At 42.4% G+C, this 19,939-nt stretch overlaps 1 protein-coding gene across 2 annotated transcripts; it reads left to right on the plus strand.

Moving 5' to 3' along the window:
• The first annotated feature begins 1,436 nt into the window (after positions 1 to 1,436).
• On the plus strand, positions 1,437 to 18,800 carry Clec4a3 (C-type lectin domain family 4, member a3). Of its 2 annotated transcripts, NM_001204241.1 has the most exons (7): positions 1,437 to 1,462; positions 1,728 to 1,871; positions 2,958 to 3,074; positions 13,169 to 13,270; positions 15,344 to 15,498; positions 16,375 to 16,487; positions 18,290 to 18,800. In NM_001204241.1, the coding sequence occupies exons 2-7, from the start codon at positions 1,790 to 1,792 to the stop codon at positions 18,432 to 18,434; spliced, it is 714 nt and encodes a 237-aa protein (NP_001191170.1). In that variant the 5' UTR covers positions 1,437 to 1,462; positions 1,728 to 1,789; the 3' UTR covers positions 18,435 to 18,800. The 2 variants fall into 2 exon arrangements, with proteins under 2 accessions (NP_001191170.1, NP_694877.2); NM_153197.4 differs by lacking the exon at positions 1,437 to 1,462 and having other exon boundaries at positions 1,566 to 1,871.
• The last annotated feature ends 1,139 nt before the right edge of the window (positions 18,801 to 19,939 follow it).

Consider the following 19,939-nt stretch of genomic DNA (forward strand, 5'->3'; position numbering starts at 1 on the left):
GTTTATTTATTTAGTGTACGTGCATGTGCGTGTGCATGTGTGTGCGTGCGTGCACACACGTGTGTGTGTGTGTGTGTGTGTGTATGCGTGCAGGTAGATGAACATGGAAGTTAGGACAATGTGCAGGAGATGGTTCTCGCTTACCATGTGAGATCCAGGGATTTAACTCAGCTTGTCAGGTTTGCTAGCAAACAAAAGACTTGAAGGTAAAAGATGCTTGTCATACTATACCGCCGGTCCTGACCACCATATTAAAACAGAGGAGTGTGATGCATGTTCAATTGCTCTGTGGCCTTGGCTCCAGAATGACGAAGCATCACTACAGTCATCCGTATGCAGATCCTAAGCACAAATAAACTGTGATTGAGAAATAAGTGCTTGCTGCTATAAGCCAGCTGGGTACGGGACTGTGGATGACACAGTGTAGTTAGCTCACAATGTGAATTTTTCCCCTAGGGAGATAGCGGCAATTTTAGAACTCACTTTTGCATAAGGAGCTTGAAGGATGGTCTCTGGGAGCGAGCAATTACAGGCGAGAGGGTATGTGTCCATGAATCACTGCGTCCCGGAACCTCGTACAGAGAACTACGAATTTTCTTGCCCTTCTTCTATCCTTTAAAAATGTGATTTTTCTCTTTGCTTACTAAATAATTCAATTTCAGTCAGGGCAGGTGTCCATAGTAGGATGCGATGATCTGACTGTGCAGAGGGCTGGCTTGATGGCAGAACTGAAGCCCTAAGCGGTGAGGGGAATATTGGCATGCTGATGAGAAAGCGCATGGCCTTGGGGGTGGGTCCACAAACCTGAGAGGTGAGGAGGGCAGCTGTGTCTGACAGCGGGCAGGTGAGGAGTCTGAACTCAAATAGGGTGAGGCAGGCACCCATGCTTGGGGCACTTCTCACAGGAAGTCAGAACCCCAAACGAGTGAGCAGAGGGTCCTCAAGGAGCAGCGTGGGATGATACCTTGGCATTTGGGAGGATGGGGACCGTGCATAGTTTTGGCTCCAAATCAGGCTGAGATTCCGAGACTAAACCGGATGGCTGGACCTTTCTCACAAACCAGGCATGGGTTTCAGGAGCTAGGCGAGGCACAGGATGTGACTGACAGTGGAGAATACAAGCTGGAAACTCAGCGACTTTCAAGATAAAGAGAGAATCCTTGCTAGGATGTGGAGGAAATGGCCTGTCAGAACCCAGGCAGGTTAAAGAGAGTGCCCATGCATAAGGCAGTGCTGGAACGGTTTCCAGAGACTGAGAAGGGTGAAGAGACTGTCCCTGCGTGGTGCCACAGTCTAGGGTGTGTACTAGGTGCCTTTGGGATGAAGAATGCTTCTGTCCGTGACAGGGACTTGAGTGTGGTGCTAGAGACTCAGGAAGACCCACTGGCAGCTCTTCAGAGATCACGAGTAGAACTTGGCACATGCTGGGTAAAGGAGGCCTGATTGCGGAGGGTGCCTCAGGGTGAGTGTCAGAATCTCAACTCCGTAGGGAGTTTGACTTCTCTAATGCCCTGGTTCCTCTTTTTCATTCCTTCCTGTTTTCTTCTCTCACCCACTGGGTTCTTGGTATAGCTGTAATTCTATGATTGGACGGAATGCATTTTCTGTCCGCGATACTCCCTTTGCAGGCCAGGGGAGTGCTGCAAGCTGAGGGCAGCTGTCTGTTACTGCCTCTCATTTCTAGCTGGTGTCAGGATTATTTGCTGTCACGTTTGTTTCTTGTTCAGGAGATATTTTAAAGACGGGATGACACACATCTTCTGAGGGCAGGGGAAACTTTCATCTCAACATGTTTTCAGAAAACATTTATGTTAACACGAACTTCAAAAATAAAGTTGACTCCTCAGACATCGACACAGACTCTTGGCCAGGTAAGAAAGCATTTTCTGCTGCTCCCAGTTAGTGATTCGGTAAAGGACAAAGACAGATGGTCTTAGATGCGGCTATGCCTGCAGGTCCCTGGAGCCTCAGCCAAGTGTGTTGCCTGTAGACAGACATGGAAGGTCATAGGATTGTACAGTGGAGAAGAGAAAGTGTTGTCTTTACTTTTACCATCTAGAGAAAAATAATACCATACGAGTATATTGTATCTTTTCTACATGTAGATACACATAAATATGTGTACCATATTGTTTCAAAAGTTAGGCTACTGTATAATAATTCCCCACTCTCTATTTGATAACATAGCATAGTTTGTTTGGTATCTAAGTGTTGCATAGCTTCTTTCACTCTTTTCATCCCAGTGATGGAGACTGAAAGCAGGACCTTACACATGGTTGGAAAGTATTGTAACTCTTTTAGAAGTGGTGACTAAAAATGTAGCGATTGTTACCATAAAGGTATACAAAGGTTTACAAATACTTCTTGACTATCACATTCTTTGCAGTTGGAAGTAAGACTTTAAAAGTATAAGATGAAATACTCTGCAGTCATTATAAAACTGATAAAGAAGACATGATGATATTAAAAAAAATGGTTGGATGTTTCACCCCATGTCTGTAGTAGCAAAACTCAGGAGGCTGAGACAGAGGATTGCTATAAGTTTGGGGCCAGCTTGGATTACATAATGAATTCAAGGTCTACCTTGGGAACATACCAAGACTCTGTCTCAGAAATAATACAAAAATTATAAAGGAAAAAATTCACGATTTAATGAAAAAAAAAAAGCCACAAATCAGTATTTATGATGTGCCAATTGCAGAAAATATGAATTTATGTGTGAAAGTTTTAAACGTGTTGGAAAATGAATATCAAATATTGGCGACAATTATCCTCAATGTTAAGAATGAATTATTCTATATTTTGGAATGTTTCTAAAATTAACATGATTGTTTCATATTTACATTCTCTTATTATTTCAAACATCACATTATTAGTGTTTATCAGGCACAGCAACAGAATAGGAAAAAGAAGAGGAAATAACAGAACTCAAGAAATGAATTTTGTTTGTCTTTCAGCTCCCCAAAGGAAGAACACGTCTCAGAAAAGTTGTCACAAATTCTCTAAGGTCCTCTTTACCTCACTCATAATCTATTTCCTGCTGTTGACAATCTTATTCTCCGGTGCTCTGATCAGTAAGTACAAGTACAGAGGAACAAGTAAGCAAGGAGAGAAGTAGCTATTAGACAGACAGCTATCCAGAAACCTGGGAAAGAAACCTATTCTGGGGCGATAGAAAGTATTGGAAATTTTGATCTGTCTCAGAATTACTGTCCTGTAAAAATGATGGAATCCATTCTGCCTAGAGAAACATGTCCTGGAGCATCTGTTAGATCTCAGTACCGAGGATGAATCTGTGTCTCCTTGGCAGCATTTAGAAGCCAGCCCCATTGGACACCCAGATGCTCATCTTTTGGAATGAGAAGGGGATGAGAAGTCATGGACCAGGCTATTCTAGGGACAGTGCTCCAGTGGAACTCCTTCTAAATATATATATATATTTCTGTCCCAGTCTGTGTGAGACCTGCAAGCTATTTTTAAAAATTTATTTATTTATTTATTCAATTTATTTATATTCTAAATGTTGCCCAACTTCCAGAGTTCTTCTCTTCCTCCCCTGTCCCTTTGCCTCTGAGAGCGTACTCTGGGGGATGACAGGGAGGGAGTAGGGTGGATATATGGGTGGGTGGGGGAAGAAACACCCTCACCTATACTCTTTTTTTTTTGCCTTTAAAATTCTGTTTATTTAGCATAGGTACACGTAAAAGAGAAATCATCCCCAAAGCCCCCTATACCCTCTCCCGGCCCTGCTCCCCAACCCACTCACTCCCACTTCCTGGCCCTGGCATTACCCTGTACTGGGGCATATGATCTTCGCAAGACCAAGGGCCTCTCCTCCCATTGATGGCCGACTAGGCCATCCTCTGCTACATATGCAACTTAGAGACACATCTCTGGGGGTACTGGTTAGTTCATATCGTTGTTCCTCTTATAGGGTTGCAGACCCCTTTACCTCCTTGGGTACTTTCTCTAGCTCCTTCATTAGGAGCCCTGTGTTCCATCCAATAGATGACTGTGAGCATCCTCAGAGCTAAGGAAGGAAAGACCATCCAGAGACTGCCCCACCCGGGGATCCCATATACAACCACCAAACCCAGACACTATTGCATATGCCAGAAAGATTTTGCTGACAGGACCCTGATATAGCTCTCTCGTGTGAGTCTATGCCAGTGCCAGAAAGCTAATTTAGAAAACAGTGGATTTCTCTGTAAATTAGCTTTCACATTCATCAAAAATTTAAAACTATAAACTGTATTTTATGTAGGTGTTATACTTAGCATTCAATAATTACTAATATCCATTTACTATGTATTGGGCAGCATGTCAGAGAGTCCACATGCTGGCCCCCAGTCTCAAGAAGTTTTGAGAATGTTCAAGTGAACCAGTGCTTAAAAAAATCATATGGGTGATGCTATGCAGGTAAGAAGTAAGAAGTAAGCTCAGGGGCTAAGAAAAGCCAGGAGGAGATGACATCTGGACCTGTGTGTGCTGGCATTGCTATAGACATATGCGAGCATGGAAGATATGAACAAATATCTTCAGTGCATTACTGAAATGTGTAGTGTTCCATGAAATGGCTGAGGCAGACAAATTTGGACTCATATATAAAAAATAACACATAGCATACTACACTTATTTCCTCTCTGTAATTTATTTTTTTAGTAGCTGTTGCTGAGTCATTATCTATCTTAAAACTTTGTAGGCTAATTGAACTATCGATGTAATTCCTGCTCCCTGGCTTCACCAAGACTGTTCTGTCTTGGGAGATTCTCATGGTCCTAGGTGAACGTATGTGAAGGACACTTGGACACTCAACCTTCTTGAAAGATGACATGTCTCCCTAGAATAGGCTCATATTATGCCGCAGAGCCCTTCTATTGCAGTGCTTAGCCGTGCAACTCTCTCGGGCTGCTGAAGCACACTCACTCTATCCCGTGCAATGAGACTAGCCTCATGGGATATAAGAGCTGAGTGGCCAGCGACCTATTGCCTAAGCATAGATATATCAGGGGAAGCTCCATGTTCTAGTCCTGCAAGCGCCTGGGCAATAACCACCTTGTCTCTCCTAGTTTGGGCCTTAAGCTTACAGACCAATCAAAGAAGCAACACTAATCCACAGCAAAGTGTATCTCCAAATAATATCAATCCCACCCATTCTTTAAAGAAGGAAAATGCTGAGGAGATCCAATTGGGTAATCCTTTGGTCAGGGACAGGTCCAAGCGCGTGGAGTTGACCTGAAGTCTCAATTCCCGAAGGATCTGTTCAAATTCAGCCGTCCAATTCTGTAACATATACTGAAAAAGACTTTTTGACAAATTAGCTGTCCTAGTAAATTTCTCATACTGAATGGAAGTAACACACAATCTCGGAAACTTTTGTTCACATCCCAGCTGAGTTATTTGTCATAATACATCTAGTTGTTTCTGGACAAGATCTATGAGTTGATTAACCAGCATGAGACCTCCCTGTATCATGACATTAGCTGAGGCCTGTTTATCTATGACTGTAGTCACTGAGGCTGACAAAGTGTTAATGGTGTCAGTCGTCTGGACCTGTCCAGACAGAGCCAAGGCTGTCTGAATCAAGGCCAAACCCAGTTCCTAGTTAGTGGTAAAAAAGCAGGAGAATACTTGAGCATTATACATCACCGTCATTGGGAGTGGAAATGTCGACATTATCCCCCAACGCTGCTCTCTCTTTATTATTGACGCCCTGGACATCACCAAGACGAGGGACATCAGTATTCCCTTGGTCAGTCTGGATTTTTCGGGTGAGTCTTTCTGGTATCCAAAATGGGTTGTCTTCATTCTGTGGGAAAACACAGATAGCTCCCCTGGATCTTATCAAAATAGGATCCGGGCCATACCATTTATTATCAAGGACATTTTTCCATTTAACCATCTCATTGGGCCTATCTGGCTCTGAACAATGACGTTCAGCCGCAGTATGGCCATGAGCATCAATATTTAAAAAATTGAGTGTAAAGAGTGCCATAGACACAGACACTCTTGGTGCTTGGGGTACAGTCTCCTCAAAAGTTCCCCTCTTCTGTTTTATAAGATAGGCTTTGAGGGTGCGATGCGCACGCTCAACAATACCCTGTCCTTGAGGGTTGTATGGAAGTCCAGTCAGGTGGGTTACGTCCATCTGACGGCAGAACTGCTGGAATTTTTGAGACGTATAAGCTGGTCCATTATCAGTCTTAAGGAGTTTGGGTTTCCCCCAAGCACTCCATGCCTCAAGACAATGTTGAATCACATGTGAGGCTTTTTCTCCGGTTAACGGAGAAGCAAACATGATGCCAGAACATGTGTCAATGGACACATGGAGATATTGAAGTTTTCCAAAGGAAGAAACATGTGTAACATCCATTTGCCAGACCTGTAGAGGTCGAATACCGCGTGGGTTAATTCCCACATGAGGAACTGGCAAGAACTCACAGCAGCTTTGACATTGAGTAACAATGTCACGGGCTTCTTTTCTTGTCAAGGAGAAACGACTGCGTAATGTTTCAGCCGTCACATGAAAATTGTTATGAAAATTTCTTGCAGCCTCTACCGGGGATGATAGGGCAGCAGCCACCACTTTAGTGGCCTTATCTGCCAAATCATTTCCCAGAGCCATGGGGCCAGGTAGGCCTGAATGGGCTCTAACATGAGTAATATAAACAGGAAATCTTCTAGATAACAAAACTAATTGTATCTGCTGAAAAATATTGGCAACTCTACTGGAAGGCTTAATCACTCCAGCCACTTCTAAAAGATTTACTGCATTAACCACATAACAGGAATCTGACACAATATTAAGGGGTTCTAAAAAGGTTTTTAAAACTTCTAAAACCACTAAACATTCTACCACTTGAGGTGAATTTTCATTATATTGTTTGGATACCACTTTACCATTAGCCACATAGGCACCTATGCCAGTTTTTGATCCATCAGTATATACCACAATCCCATTTTTAAGTGGGTTTCTTACTGTTATTTGTGGAAAAACAACAGATTGATTTTGGGCAAACTGTAAAATTGGATGTTTTGGATAATGGTTATCTATTTGTCCTGAAAAGGAGGTAACTAAAACTGCCCAATCATTAGATGTGGCTGCCAAGGTTTGAACCTGTGCAGCGGTATAAGGTACAATTAAAAGATATGGACTTCGCCCAAAGTGGGTGATTGCTGCTTTTAGGCCTCTAAGGGCAAGCTGTGCAATTGCATCAGGATACCAATCTATTATTTTAGCTGGGGATACGTTTGGATGGATCCACAACAATGGCCCATTTTGCCACAAAACTGCGGTTGGCAATTGTGCTGTCTTAAAGACACACAAACTGAAAGGCTGCGAATCCTCAATACGTTGTAATTGTGCATTCTGTAAGGCTTTTTCCACCTTTTGTAAGGCCTGGTTAGCAGCTAGAGTAAGAGTCCTAGGGGAGGAGATATGAGGATCTCCTTCTAAAATACCAAACAAAGGCCTTAACTCAGCGGAAGGAATCTTTAAAAAAGGTCTAAGCCAATTAATATCTCCCAACAGCTTTTGAAAATCATTTAAGGTATGGAGGTGATCTCTTCTTATCTCTACCTTTTGGGGCACAATCTTATCTGGGGACACCACAGAGCCCAAGAATTGTCCTGTATCAGAAATTTGGACCTTTTCTGTGGCTATCTGTAAACCCCACTGACTTAAAGTTTTAAGTAGAAAAGGATATGCCTTTTGTAGCATGATAAGGTCTTTATGGCACAGGAGGATGTCATCCATGTAAAGGAGCAAAATTAAAGAGGGGAATTGTTCCCTCACTGGCAAAAGAGCTTCTTGCACGTAAAGTTGACACATAGTAGGACTATTGGACATTCCCTGTGGTAAGACCTTCCATTGATACCTCTTATCAGGTTCCATGTGATTAATAGAGGGGATGGTAAAGGCAAATCTGGGCCTATCTCTTGGACACAAAGGTATAGAAAAGAAACAATCTTTAATATCTATAATAATTAAATTCCAGCCACGTGGTAAGGCGGAAAGTACAGGGAGACCCCTCTGTACTGGGCCAAATAAGTTCATTTGCTCATTAATGGCTCTGAGGTCATGGAGCAGTCTCCACTTTCCTGACTTTTTCTTAATTACAAAAATTGGAGTATTCCAAGGTGAGGTAGAGGGTTCAATATGGCCTAGTTTTAATTGTTCCTCTACCAGTTGAATCACAGCTTCTAGTTTTTCAGAGGATAGGGGCCATTGAGGAACCCACACTGGGTCCCCTGTTTTCCATGGTATGGGTCGTGCTGCCCCAATGGCCACTAAGGAAAACCCAGACCCTGTCTGTCTTGGTTTCCATTAGGTGAGATGGGCTCTATCCTTCCCTGTTCTTGATGTCCTAACCCTTTTCCTTCTTTATAACCCATCTTTGCCATGATATTTTTTGCTTTAGCTGAATACCCTCCCGATGGGGCGTTTTCATTGGACAAAATAAGGCCCAAATGCTGCATAATATCCCTTCCCCAGAGGTTAACCGGGAGTGGGAGCACATAAGGTATGAATTTCCCTTGCTGCCCTTCAGAGGATTCCCACGTCAAGGCAATGGAGCTTATAGTGGGACATGATTGATAACCTAGGCCCTGTAATGAATGAGATGACTCTGTGGTGGGCCATGCTTTGGGCCACCAATGTGTAGAAATTATACTTTTATCTGCTCCGGTATCAAGGATGCCTTCAAACTCTTTTCCGTTGATCTTAAGGCGGAGCTTAGGTCTATCATTCAAAGATACAACCAAATAGGCAGAATCATTTCCTGAGGAGCCCATTTTCTTTATCTCAGGTCCTGCAAATTTCTCCCTGGTATTATCAGGGAGGAGCAGCAGCTGAGCTATCCTATCTCCTTTACTAATAGAAAAAACGCCTTTAGGGCTTGAGCACAGGACCTGTATTTCAGGGGAATGTTGACAATCCATAACTCCAGGGTGGACTACTAAGCCCTGTAAGGTGAGTGAACCCCGGCCGAGAATAAGGCCCATGGTTCCCGGGGGCAAGGATGGTATAGGCTCCACTGGCACCGGCTGAATACTCATTTGAGGCATTAATAGGAAGTCGGAGGCGGCACGCAGGTCCACCCTTGTGGGTCTTCCTGGGTCGCCTCTCTGACTGCTTCCTGGGTCCTGACAAACCGGTTCCCATATCTTTGAGGGCCCTGGGACCGAGGGCCCGATGACCCGTTTTTTGGCACATAAGCTGATTGACTATCAGGTGGGGGAAGAATTCTGCCCTTTATATCCCTCACAGAGCGACACTGGTCGGCTCTATGATAACCCTTGCCACACTTAGAGCAAAGAGTGAGAGTCCCTCCCTGTTTATCTGGAGCTCTGCAATCTTTCTTAAAATGCCCAGGCTTTCCGCAGTTAAAACATGTCCTCTGATTATTTCTGCCCATGGAGCGGTTTTGGGATTGAAGGATGGCAGCCGCTAAACCTGCATTGCTGAGAGGTCCCCCAAGCTCTCGACAAACCCTGAGCCAGTCTTGTAAGCCTTTGTTCTTTCTTGGGGCTATGGACGCTCGGCACTCCTTTGTGGCTTGCTCATAGATGAGCTGTTCTACCAGAGGCGCAGCTTGCTCTGACTCTCCAAAAATACGCTCTGCTGCCTCTGTCATTCTGGCCACAAAATCTGAGAAGGATTCCTGAGGTCCCTGGATTATCTTTGTTAATTGCCCAGTGGCTTCCCCTGCTCGGGAGAGCGCCTTCCAGGCCCTAATAGCCGTGGAGGAAATTTGGGCATAAGCTCCCCAATGGTAGTTTGTCTGATCAGCAGAATAAGCTCCCTGACCCGTTAACAAGTCAAAAGTCCAATCTCTCTGCTCTGGAGTCAAAGCAGCTGCGTTTGTTCGGGCCTGCGCTTGTGCAGCTTCGTGCCAAAGCGCTCTCCATTCCATATATTTGCCCATACTAGGGAGAGCGGCTTTTACAATCGTTTGCCAGTCAGCAGGAGTTAGTGCCATGCCGGCGAGCCTGTCTAACTGCACCAAGGTAAAATTAGCATTGGTTCCGTATTTACGGACCGACTCGGCAAGTTCTTTAATTTGTAAGTATTCTACCGGAGCGTGGACACGCCCACCCTCGGCTCCTTCAAAGACCGGAAATGCCTGTTGTATTTTCCTTTGTTCCTCTCTGGGAATGAATGAGTCTGCGCACTGCCTCTCTGCGCACTGCTGACGCACTACGCAGGGCGGGGGCTCCGCATAGGGCGGACCTTGAAACCGACTGCCCGGAGGTTGAACAGTACGCTGGCTTTCGCCAGCCGCTTTTGGCTTTTTTCTTGACCAATTAGCTGGCTGGTAATGGGCTGCTTCTTCCTCCCAGTCTGTTTCCTCAGAGGAGAATTCTTCATCTGCTTCAGAGCTACTAAGAGCTGGCTTCCTGAGCTCATCTAGTGACGAGTATCTCCTAGAGACCTCCGCTAATCGATCTTTTTTCTTTTCTTTTTTCTTTTCCTTCCTTCTAATCTCTCCCCAGGTATTCTTACCTGACCTAAACTTTTCCTCGGGTTCAAGACCTGTGGAAAGGCCTGTATACTTATTTTGTGTACCATATTTTCTCTTTGCTCCTACTCTCTCTCCCCGCTTTACTTCTGATAGATTGCCCTGAATTTCATCCAGAACTTTCAGCCCTATCTTAATCACCTGATAACATGTGAAAAGGAACAAAAGGGCTCCTAACACTAGAAAAAATTCAAGGCCAAACATAACTTGTAAAGCCATTTTCCACTTTACTTCTGATAGACTGTCTTGAATTTCCTTAGAAAGTTCAAGGCCAGGCTTACCTCGTAAAGCTGTACTCACTGGTACTCTCGTTCCCCAGCTGAAAAGTTCTGAATTCATGCAGTTGAATCCTTCTTAACAGTCTGCTTTACGGGAACCTTTATTACCGCGACCCGCAGTTCTGGTTCTGGAATGAGGGATCTTCCTTGCGCCGGTCCCGAGTTTTCTTGTATTTTTTCGTCCCGGATTTTTTCTCGTCCCGGATTTCAGCACCAATTCTTAATAGCGTTCTCACGCCCGGCCAGGAAGAACACAACAGACCAGAATCTTCTGCGGCAAAACTTTATTGCTTACATCTTCAGGAGCTAGGAGCGCAAACCCCCAGCCCCAAAAGCGAAAGCCACCCCTATAACGAAACCGAAACCCCTTCCCTATTTAGGAGAGTTATATTTCGCCTAGGACGCATCACTCCCTGATTGGCTGCAGCCCATGGCCGAGCTGACGTTCACGGGAAAGGCAGAGTACAAGTAGTCGTAAAATACCCTTGGCACATGCGCAGATTATTTGTTTACCACTTAGAACACAGGATGTCAGCGCCATCTTGTGACGGCGAATGTGGGGGCGGCTCCCAACACGTATGCATATTCATGGCGTTGTGTATCAGTTACAGGCAACCCAGCTCAGGTCAGGAGATAGAGAAATAAAACAGACTCAGTTTCTTGAGTCTGCAACTGCAGACATAGTCCAAATGGATGTGGGTATAGGGAAGGTTGAAAAGTGTGTCCATTTTCCCAATGTGCCAAAGACATGGAGAACCACTGAAGAATTTGAAGTAGGAAATGATTAAAATTAAAATTGAGTTATAGAAGTGTGCTATCGCAGAGGCATAAAAATAAAGGGAAGGAGGAATTATAAAACTAATTGAGAATCCATTTGAGAAGTGATGGAGGTTTGATGTAAGGGTCATGCTAGTGATGCACAGGAGAGGAGGTAACTTCAGCCAAAATTGGGTAAAGTTTTGGTTTATATTGATAGCTTGGAACTAGGGGACACAAAGAAACAACACATGACTTTAATATTCTGATCTCATAAAGTCAACTGTCATGAAGTTATTTGAAGGGGAATAAGATGAGCAGCAGGTTTGGGTTGAAATATGATGACTTAAGCTTTGTTTACGATCACCTCAGATGCAGATTTAGTTGGACGCGTGTTAACATATTTTAGGAATGAGGAATAGATTTGAGAAGATTTTCACTTATATGTAGCAAATACCAAAACAGACAAACCACCAAACAATCCCCCCAACTCCAAAACACCCCCCAACCCCCACTCCCCTAACCTCGAACCCTGCCAACTCAGGAAAACTCAATATCAGTAAGGAAGAGGAATTTGAAGGATAAAAAAAATATAGATAGGTGAGTGGGGAAGGAAACACGTAGGAAAGAGCACAGGAAGCAGCAGCAGCAAGCAGCAGGCAAAACGAGCGAGCCACCATCCCTCAAGAGTGAAGCAGGGAAACAACCAGGCTTGTGTAATTTGGGAAGTCCCTCAGGGAAAGGTCTGATTAGTTAGTGTACAGGAAGAGCCACTGGCAGTCCATTTCAAGACTAGTTTGGTAAATTAGCAAAAATAAAAGCCAGAATGTGGTGGGCAACTCAAGGAACGAGTGGGAGCTAAAATTCAATTTCTCCAGGAACGGTGAGTCAGTTTCAGGTTAGGAACTCAGTGACAGTGCGAGGACACTGAGAATGAAGAGCTAGCTGGGGTAGAGGGAGGAGAAGGAAAGAAGAGAATGCAAGCGAAGTCCTTTCGATCACTGTCAGGTTCTTTTTATAACTCCCATTCTTAGGAAACCCAGAACCAGTCTCAGCTCCTTTCTCCCTCACCTTTTCTGGGCTATGCACATACTTGAAAGAATTTATCACCTAAGATTAGTCTTTCAGTGTGCCCTACATTAAATATTGATGAATACCCAGGATGAGGGATCTGTCCCTTCCTTTCTGTGGTCCAATAGGAGTAGGGTTAGATTGACTAAAGGGTGATGGGAATCTTTTTTTGTGTGTGGTAGGGTCTCATATAACTCAGGCTAGGCATCAACTAACTAACCAACCAACCAACTAAACTAATCAACCAACTAAACTAACTAAGCCAAGCAACCATCCAACCAAGCAACTAACTAACAGTACTAACTTGCCTAGTAAAGAATGACCCCAAACTTCTTTTCTTTCTTCTGATTCCCAAGTGCTAGGACTGCAGCCACCACATTCAGCTTATGGTGATGGGGACTATTTCCTAGGCAGGCTCTAAACTACTCAGGTACTTGGACATTTATAGATTTTGTTTCTATAAAGTATGTAAGAAAGTAAAAAGGAAGGAGTCGAGTCATAGTACTACCAGGAAAATGAATGTTTTTTTATTGTATTTTCCAGCTTTGTTTACAAAATATTCTCAGCTTCTTGAAGAAAAAATGATTATAAAAGAACTGAACTATACTGAATTGGAGTGTACAAAATGGGCTTCACTCTTGGAAGGTAAAACTTAATGTGCCTAGAACCAACGTTTCCAACTAGATTCTCAGCTAGATCCATCACACCCACTATGGGGATATATATGACTTTATACCATACACTCACTACCAGCTGCCTGTGGAGTGCTTTTTAGAGGTCTCCAATCAGGCATAATTGGGATGTGTGGCTGCCTAGCTTCAACAAAGAAAAAAGTTTCAGGGAGGGTCGATATGGGGTTGAGTTGAATTTTATTAGCAACAGAAAGGAGCTCCTGGGAAATGAAGAAAATCTGGTGGTTGTGAATGTGAGCAACTCAGGGAGTCATATTTAAGTGTGTGTGTATTTAATATTTTTATTTTCAATTTAAAATGTTACATGCATGTGTCTCTGTGGGGTTGTGTGAGTGAAGTTGCCTGTAGAGGCCAGAAGAGGGCATTGGATCCCCTGGAGCTGAGTTATATGCAGTTGTGAGCCACGGGTCCTGGGTCTTGGGAACTGAACTCCAGTTCTCTGCAAGAGCAGCACACACTTTCAATGTGTTAGTGTGCAGCTTAATTTTCTCAAGACTTAAACAAAGATTTTTCTTTTTGCTAGTAAACAGAGCTGGGAAGGTGGACGTATGAAGGTGTATTGCTTAGGTTTAGGAGAGGGGAGTGTTTAAGGCTGCACATCACTTTGGCCTTGAGTAAGCAGTTTCTCCACTGTCTTTGGCCCTAAATAGGCACAGTTTATTGTCTTTGGCAAAATACCTTTGGAAAACACCTATTTCCTTAGGACATTTGAGCTTGCCTGGGGTTCCTGCCTTTGTAAGCAGATCCCACTCTTCACTCAGCTGTCTCCTTTGCAGCACAGACGCTTTCATTCCTACTCAGGGAGTCTGTCCTATGCCTACATCTTGAAATATTCTCCATATTTTTTTTTCCTGTATCAGCTTCAGGGTTTCAGGTCTCATAAGTAAGGTGTTTAATCCATTGAGACTCTATTTTATTAGAATCAGTTTTATACAGAATGGCTAGGTATCTAGCTTCATCCTTCATGTTTGCACCTTGTTTTTTGAGTACAATTTGTTGAAGAGGCTGTCTTCCTCTGATATGAATTTTTTGCCAAGAAATCAGGTGGTTGTAGCTGTGCTGATTTATACTTGTGCTTCCCATTTCTGTCCATCAATCGACCTGTGTGCCTTTGTGCTGGTACCACGCTCTAGAGTCTAGCTTGAAGTCAAGGATGGTGGTACCTCCAACATTATTCTGTTTTCCTCAGGATTGCTCTGGTTGTCTTTTATGCTTCTGTATGAGTTTTGATACTCTTTGATATTCGTTTATGTTATGAAGAATGTTGAAATTTTGATGGGAATCGCATTGATCTACTGACATTTGGGATCTTTGTGAGAGATTACTTTTCTATTTCATTTCAGTTTGTCTCCCTTAAGGGCTCACAGATCTCTCTGTTGCCTAAGGAGGATGCAATTAATATCACAGAATGCTTAAAATGTATTTTTCAGATATTACGTTTCCATTCAGCTCTTTACGTTTTTATTTGTCCATGGCTTATATATATTTTTAAAACTTACTTCCAGAATCTTCATATTTTCTTCTTGAGACATCTATCATGGATAAAACTTTTCAGATTAACCTATACTTTTGTTATCTTGCTTGTTAGGATATATTGACCACCATTTTTATCATCACTAATTAAAAATACATGTCTGATAACTGAAATTTTTCTGCCTTGGTTGTTGACATTTATTCTTTTTGTATATGTATGTGTAAATATTTAGGTAATATAAGAGCTCTCTGGTTCTTGCTAGGATGAGTTCTATTCTTTGCAGCCTGAGATTGTTTAGCATTATATCCCTAGAGTCTGGGTGTTCTTTACACTCTGTTTTTCTGGCTTTTTCTGATACCACCCCAGTAGGACAGAGAGCCCTGACATTAGTGATAGTGGAGGTAGACTTGGGTTTCTTTGCACCTGAGGAGTGAGAGGCTGCTGCTGCATCTGGAAGAAGCTGGGAGTTCCAGCTTCCACGTGGTGTCTACATACAAATAACTTTAGAATGACTTTATTACATTGCATTTACATTTCCTTCTTTCCCCAAAGACAAAGTCTGGAGCTGTTGCCCAAAGGATTGGAAGCCGTTTGGTTCCTACTGCTACTTCACTTCAACTGACTTGGTGGCATCTTGGAATGAGAGTAAGGAGAACTGCTTCCACATGGGTGCTCATCTGGTGGTGATCCACAGCCAGGAAGAACAGGTACATCCTGGGAGAGAGCAGAGTCTGGGCCCAACATGTTGTCTGCCAGTTTCTACTAAGAGGGAGTTTTGTTGATGTGGGTGTTGGTGCTTTCCAGTAGATAGGCAGGAATGGTTGCCTTAACCCTTGCCTTGTACATCTTGGTCTCACTTCAGTGGAACTAAACACCAAGGAACCGTGGCATCAAAAATGCAACACACTAGGCTGGAGGGAATGATGAAATGTTTCTGCTCAAAACATCAATTTGTCGTTTCCACACTCTAGTGTTTCGTGTAGTAATACAACTGACTAACAGAGAAGGGCACAGGGAAGCAGGACCAAATCAGGATGGTCATGGCCAGCCTCGAGAAACGAAATAACTGAAGTGTAAATGGAGAATGATTAAATGTGCAAAATTCTCTCATGCACAACTGTCAAAAATGGTGTTGGTGAAGAAAAGAGGCAAAGCCAGTTTGAGATGGGGATTCATTATGAGCATGGTCTGAAATGGTTTCTAAAGTCGTGAAAACATGAGTGATAACTTTGACCGTTTCCTGATCCTCTGAGAAGAAGTGCACTCCTGGGGGAGAGGGGAGAAAACAAGCACTCCTGGGGGTTTATTCTATTCCTTGATCCCTGGTTTTCTAATCTCTGTGTGACCAGAAAACAATCAGCCACAATATCACAGCGTACCTCTAAAATCTAAAATTTGAAATATATTTAAAAGCCTAGAGAGATGAAGTAGGATTTGATTATTGTGGATTTGTATATGTGCATCATATTGAACCCTATAATTTTGTATCATTAAAATCATTTTTAAAAGATCTTATAAAAAATTCTATAACAGAAAAGAATTATTCAATCGAGGCTGAAGGCTGTATCTTTCTTTCCTCTTAGGATTTCATCACTGGGATCCTGGACACTGGTACTGCTTATTTTATAGGACTTTCAAATCCAGGTGATCAACAATGGCAATGGATTGATCAGACACCGTACGATGATAATACCACGTGAGTGTAGACTTACAAGAGGAGTTCTAGGTTCTGTATCATGAGGAGAATTAGGGTGTTCCAGCTGTCAGTTATGAAGCTAAAATAGCTCCCTCCCGGTGAAACAGCTAGGGATGGAGTTCCTTTTACTCTCCCATGTACTCATAACAGGAGTCCTATGGGTCACACATTACTATTACTATTACTATTACTATTACTATTACTATTACTATTACTATTACTATTATTACTATTACTATTACTATTACTATTCTCAGTAGAGATGAGGAAACTGAGTTTGAAGAGTGTAGAATAGTAAATACCCAACCAAGGTCTTTACCCATAGATGTATTTTATTATGGTTTCAGTTTCTCATCTATATCTCATCTATATCTTTAAAAATAGGATTTAATTCATTTTTATTTGTGTATATATATGTGTGTATTTCTGTGAGTTTCTGCCACATTTATTTGAGTGTTCACGGAACTCAAGCGGTTGTTGGATCGAGTGGAACTGGGGTTACAGGTGGTTTGACCTTACCAATGTGGGTGCTGGGAATAGAACTTTCACATTTTCTCTTGAAAACTAGCAAGCACTCTTAATGTCTGAGCCATGACCCTATCCATAATTTATATCTTTATAAGATAAATTCATGACAATATTCTTACTGACTATTTCTCATAAACCACGAGTCCTCAATCTGATATTGTTGTGTTTCCATATTTACATAACTGTTTACAAGCTCTTAATTTATTACTATGTTGCCAAATTCTTTCTAATGTCTGTTTTAGGAAACATGTAGTGATAGGATTGTCACTCCCAGTTTTCAGAGAAGAAAACTTGGAATCCAGGTTATTAAATTATTAGTCCTAGAGGACAGAAACAAGTAGGCTATCTAGATATTTTAACTTGATCTTCAGTCTCTAAAATAATTCCATTGTAAAATGAAAACAAGGGTTATTAAAACATGAAAATAAAGGGGCTGGTGAGATGGCTCAGCGGTTAAGAGCACTGACTGCTTTTCCAAAGGTCCTGAGTTCAAATCCCAGCAACCACATGGTGGCTCACAAACCATATGTAACAAGATCTGACACCCTCTTCTGGAGTGTCGGAAGACAGCTACAGTGTATATAATAAATAAATAAATCTTAAAAAAAAAACATGAAGATGTAGCTGTCTCTTGTGAGACTATGCCGGGGCCCAGCAAACACAGAAGTGGATGCTCACAGTCAGCTAATGGATGGATCATAGGGCTCCCAATGGAGGAGCTAGAGAAAGTAGCCAAGGAGCTAAAGGGATCTGCAACCCTATAGGTGGAACAACATTATGAGCTAACCAGTACCCCGGAGCTCTTGACTCTAGCTGCATATATATCAAAAGATGGCCTAGTCGGCCATCACTGGAAAGAGAGGCCCATTGGACTTGCAAACTTTATATGCCCCAGTACAGGGGAATACCAGGGCCAAAAAGGGGGAGTGGGTGGGCAGGGGAGTGGGGGTGGGTGGATATGGGGGACTTTTGGTATAGCATTGGAAATGTAAATGAGTTAAATACCTAATAAAAAATGGAAAAAAAACATGAAAATAAGAGGAGACCTTTTCACCATATAAATAATCACCATGGGTTGATTGTCCCCTGGTACCTAGACCTAGGGATGGGGAAATAGTATCCTTTGCGATGTGTCCTGGGAGAAGGGTTAAGCAACAAGCTAAGAGAACACTGAGTGCTGTGATCTCCATAAATTCCAACCTCATTCTCAGGCTTGCTTCCTCTTTTCAAGCATTAGTGTAGAAAACACCCTGATGCTCTTTCCTCTCTTTCAGATTCTGGCACAAAGGTGAGCCTAGCAGTGACAATGAACAGTGTGTTATAATAAATCATCGTCAGAGTACTGGATGGGGCTGGAGTGATATCCCTTGCAGTGATAAACAGAACTCAATTTGCCATGTGAAAAAAATATACTTATGAATCACACATTCTCCATGGCCATGGGATTGCATTGTTATCCACCATTACGCAGACACTTGGAAAGTTCTTCATGTGGAACAGAGATCCACAGAATTTTAGGTAGGCAGCCAATGGTTATACATATGATAATACTGGCACATGTGTAAACTTACTTGGTCATTGTCATTCTCTTATATAATGAGAATTTTTCATGTACCAGAGACTATATAGGAGACTCTGTGCATATGTGGAAGCAACAAACATCTCTGCCCACTCTCAGATTCCCAAAGTCTTATTCCTTTTACCCATCTCTCTCTCTCTCTCTCTCTCTGGCTTTGGCTTTATTGATGTATAGTTAACAAATAAATCATGTATACTTGTGTTACACTGTTTTGACTTGATGTGGAAATACATTGTGGAGAGGCTACCACAATTAGATTGACAACACCTGCTACTACCTACCATAGTTTTGTGTGTGTGTGTGTGTGTGTGTGTGTGTGTGTGGTTTTAGAATATTTAAGATCTTCTTACATAAGTCCTGACACACAGGGTGATATTGTTGGCTATTGTTACTTTGACCATCAGTAATTACTCCTGTTTTCTTTGGCAGTTTGTGCCCTCTTCCATCAGCATTTTCTCATGTCTCCCAATACCTTCACTACCAGGAACCATACCCAAACTTTGTCCCCATGGCTAGTGTGTCATGTTCTATGGGTGTTGTGTGGCTCTAACGGCTGGCTGATCTTGGACTGGGTGAACTACATTAACAGCAAGTTTAAGGAGACATAACCTTCTCCTAGACCCTCCAGTGATTCTTGTTGTCCCACCTTGGTGCCTGCTGCATTAGGAACAGCCTTTACCCCCGTGAATGGATGCTGAGGAGACCAATATGTTCCATGGGAACCTTTATGCTGTTTAACATGCTAGAAGCCTTTTAAACTTCTTATCATGAATATTTTGAAACAGAAATTGACTGAATGGTATCAATACTCATATAACTACCCCATCCATATTTAATGGTTGTTAACATTTTGATAATTTGTGTATGTATATACATATGTGTGAACAGATATGTTCATTTGATAGGACATTTGAGAGTTAGTTTGCTACATAGCAGTTCAGTCAAGATTTTAGTACCAAATACAATTATCACTCTTAGAAAACTTGACAACTTTTTTCTGAAATTATATGTGATCTTGTACATATCTCCTCAGGTGCTCCCAAATATTTCTTTGGCTGTTCTAGTATGCTATGACCAAAAGTATATTATTTACTACTTAAAGTTAATCTCAAATTCAGGCCATGCCTCCACAAGACTGTCCTCAGTTCAGACTCAAGTCAAAAGTTCAGTAGGTTCCAAGGATGCCTTTACTGACTTCCATGATACCTGAGGATGTATAAGTTGCTACAATGACTCTCTGAACTAATGATTATGCTCTACGAGGATAACAGTTTTATTATACCAAAATATACAAATCAGAACTAAAGGGAGAGACATAGAAGGTGAGGTCTAGGAGGGTTCCCAA

The sequence above is a fragment of the Mus musculus genome, chromosome 6, assembly GCF_000001635.26.
Source record: "Mus musculus strain C57BL/6J chromosome 6, GRCm38.p6 C57BL/6J".
Classification (NCBI taxonomy): Eukaryota; Metazoa; Chordata; class Mammalia; order Rodentia; family Muridae; genus Mus; species Mus musculus.

Bases quoted from the DNA above. Each gene is read 5' to 3' on its own strand.
- Clec4a3 (NM_001204241.1), top strand. From the start codon at position 1,790: ATGTTTTCAGAAAACATTTATGTTAACACGAACTTCAAAAATAAAGTT. The intron at 15,499-16,374 runs GTACATCCTGGG...CTTTCCTCTTAG, and splicing joins TCCACAGCCAGGAAGAACAG to GATTTCATCACTGGGATCCT. The intron at 16,488-18,289 runs GTGAGTGTAGAC...CCTCTCTTTCAG, and splicing joins CCGTACGATGATAATACCAC to ATTCTGGCACAAAGGTGAGC.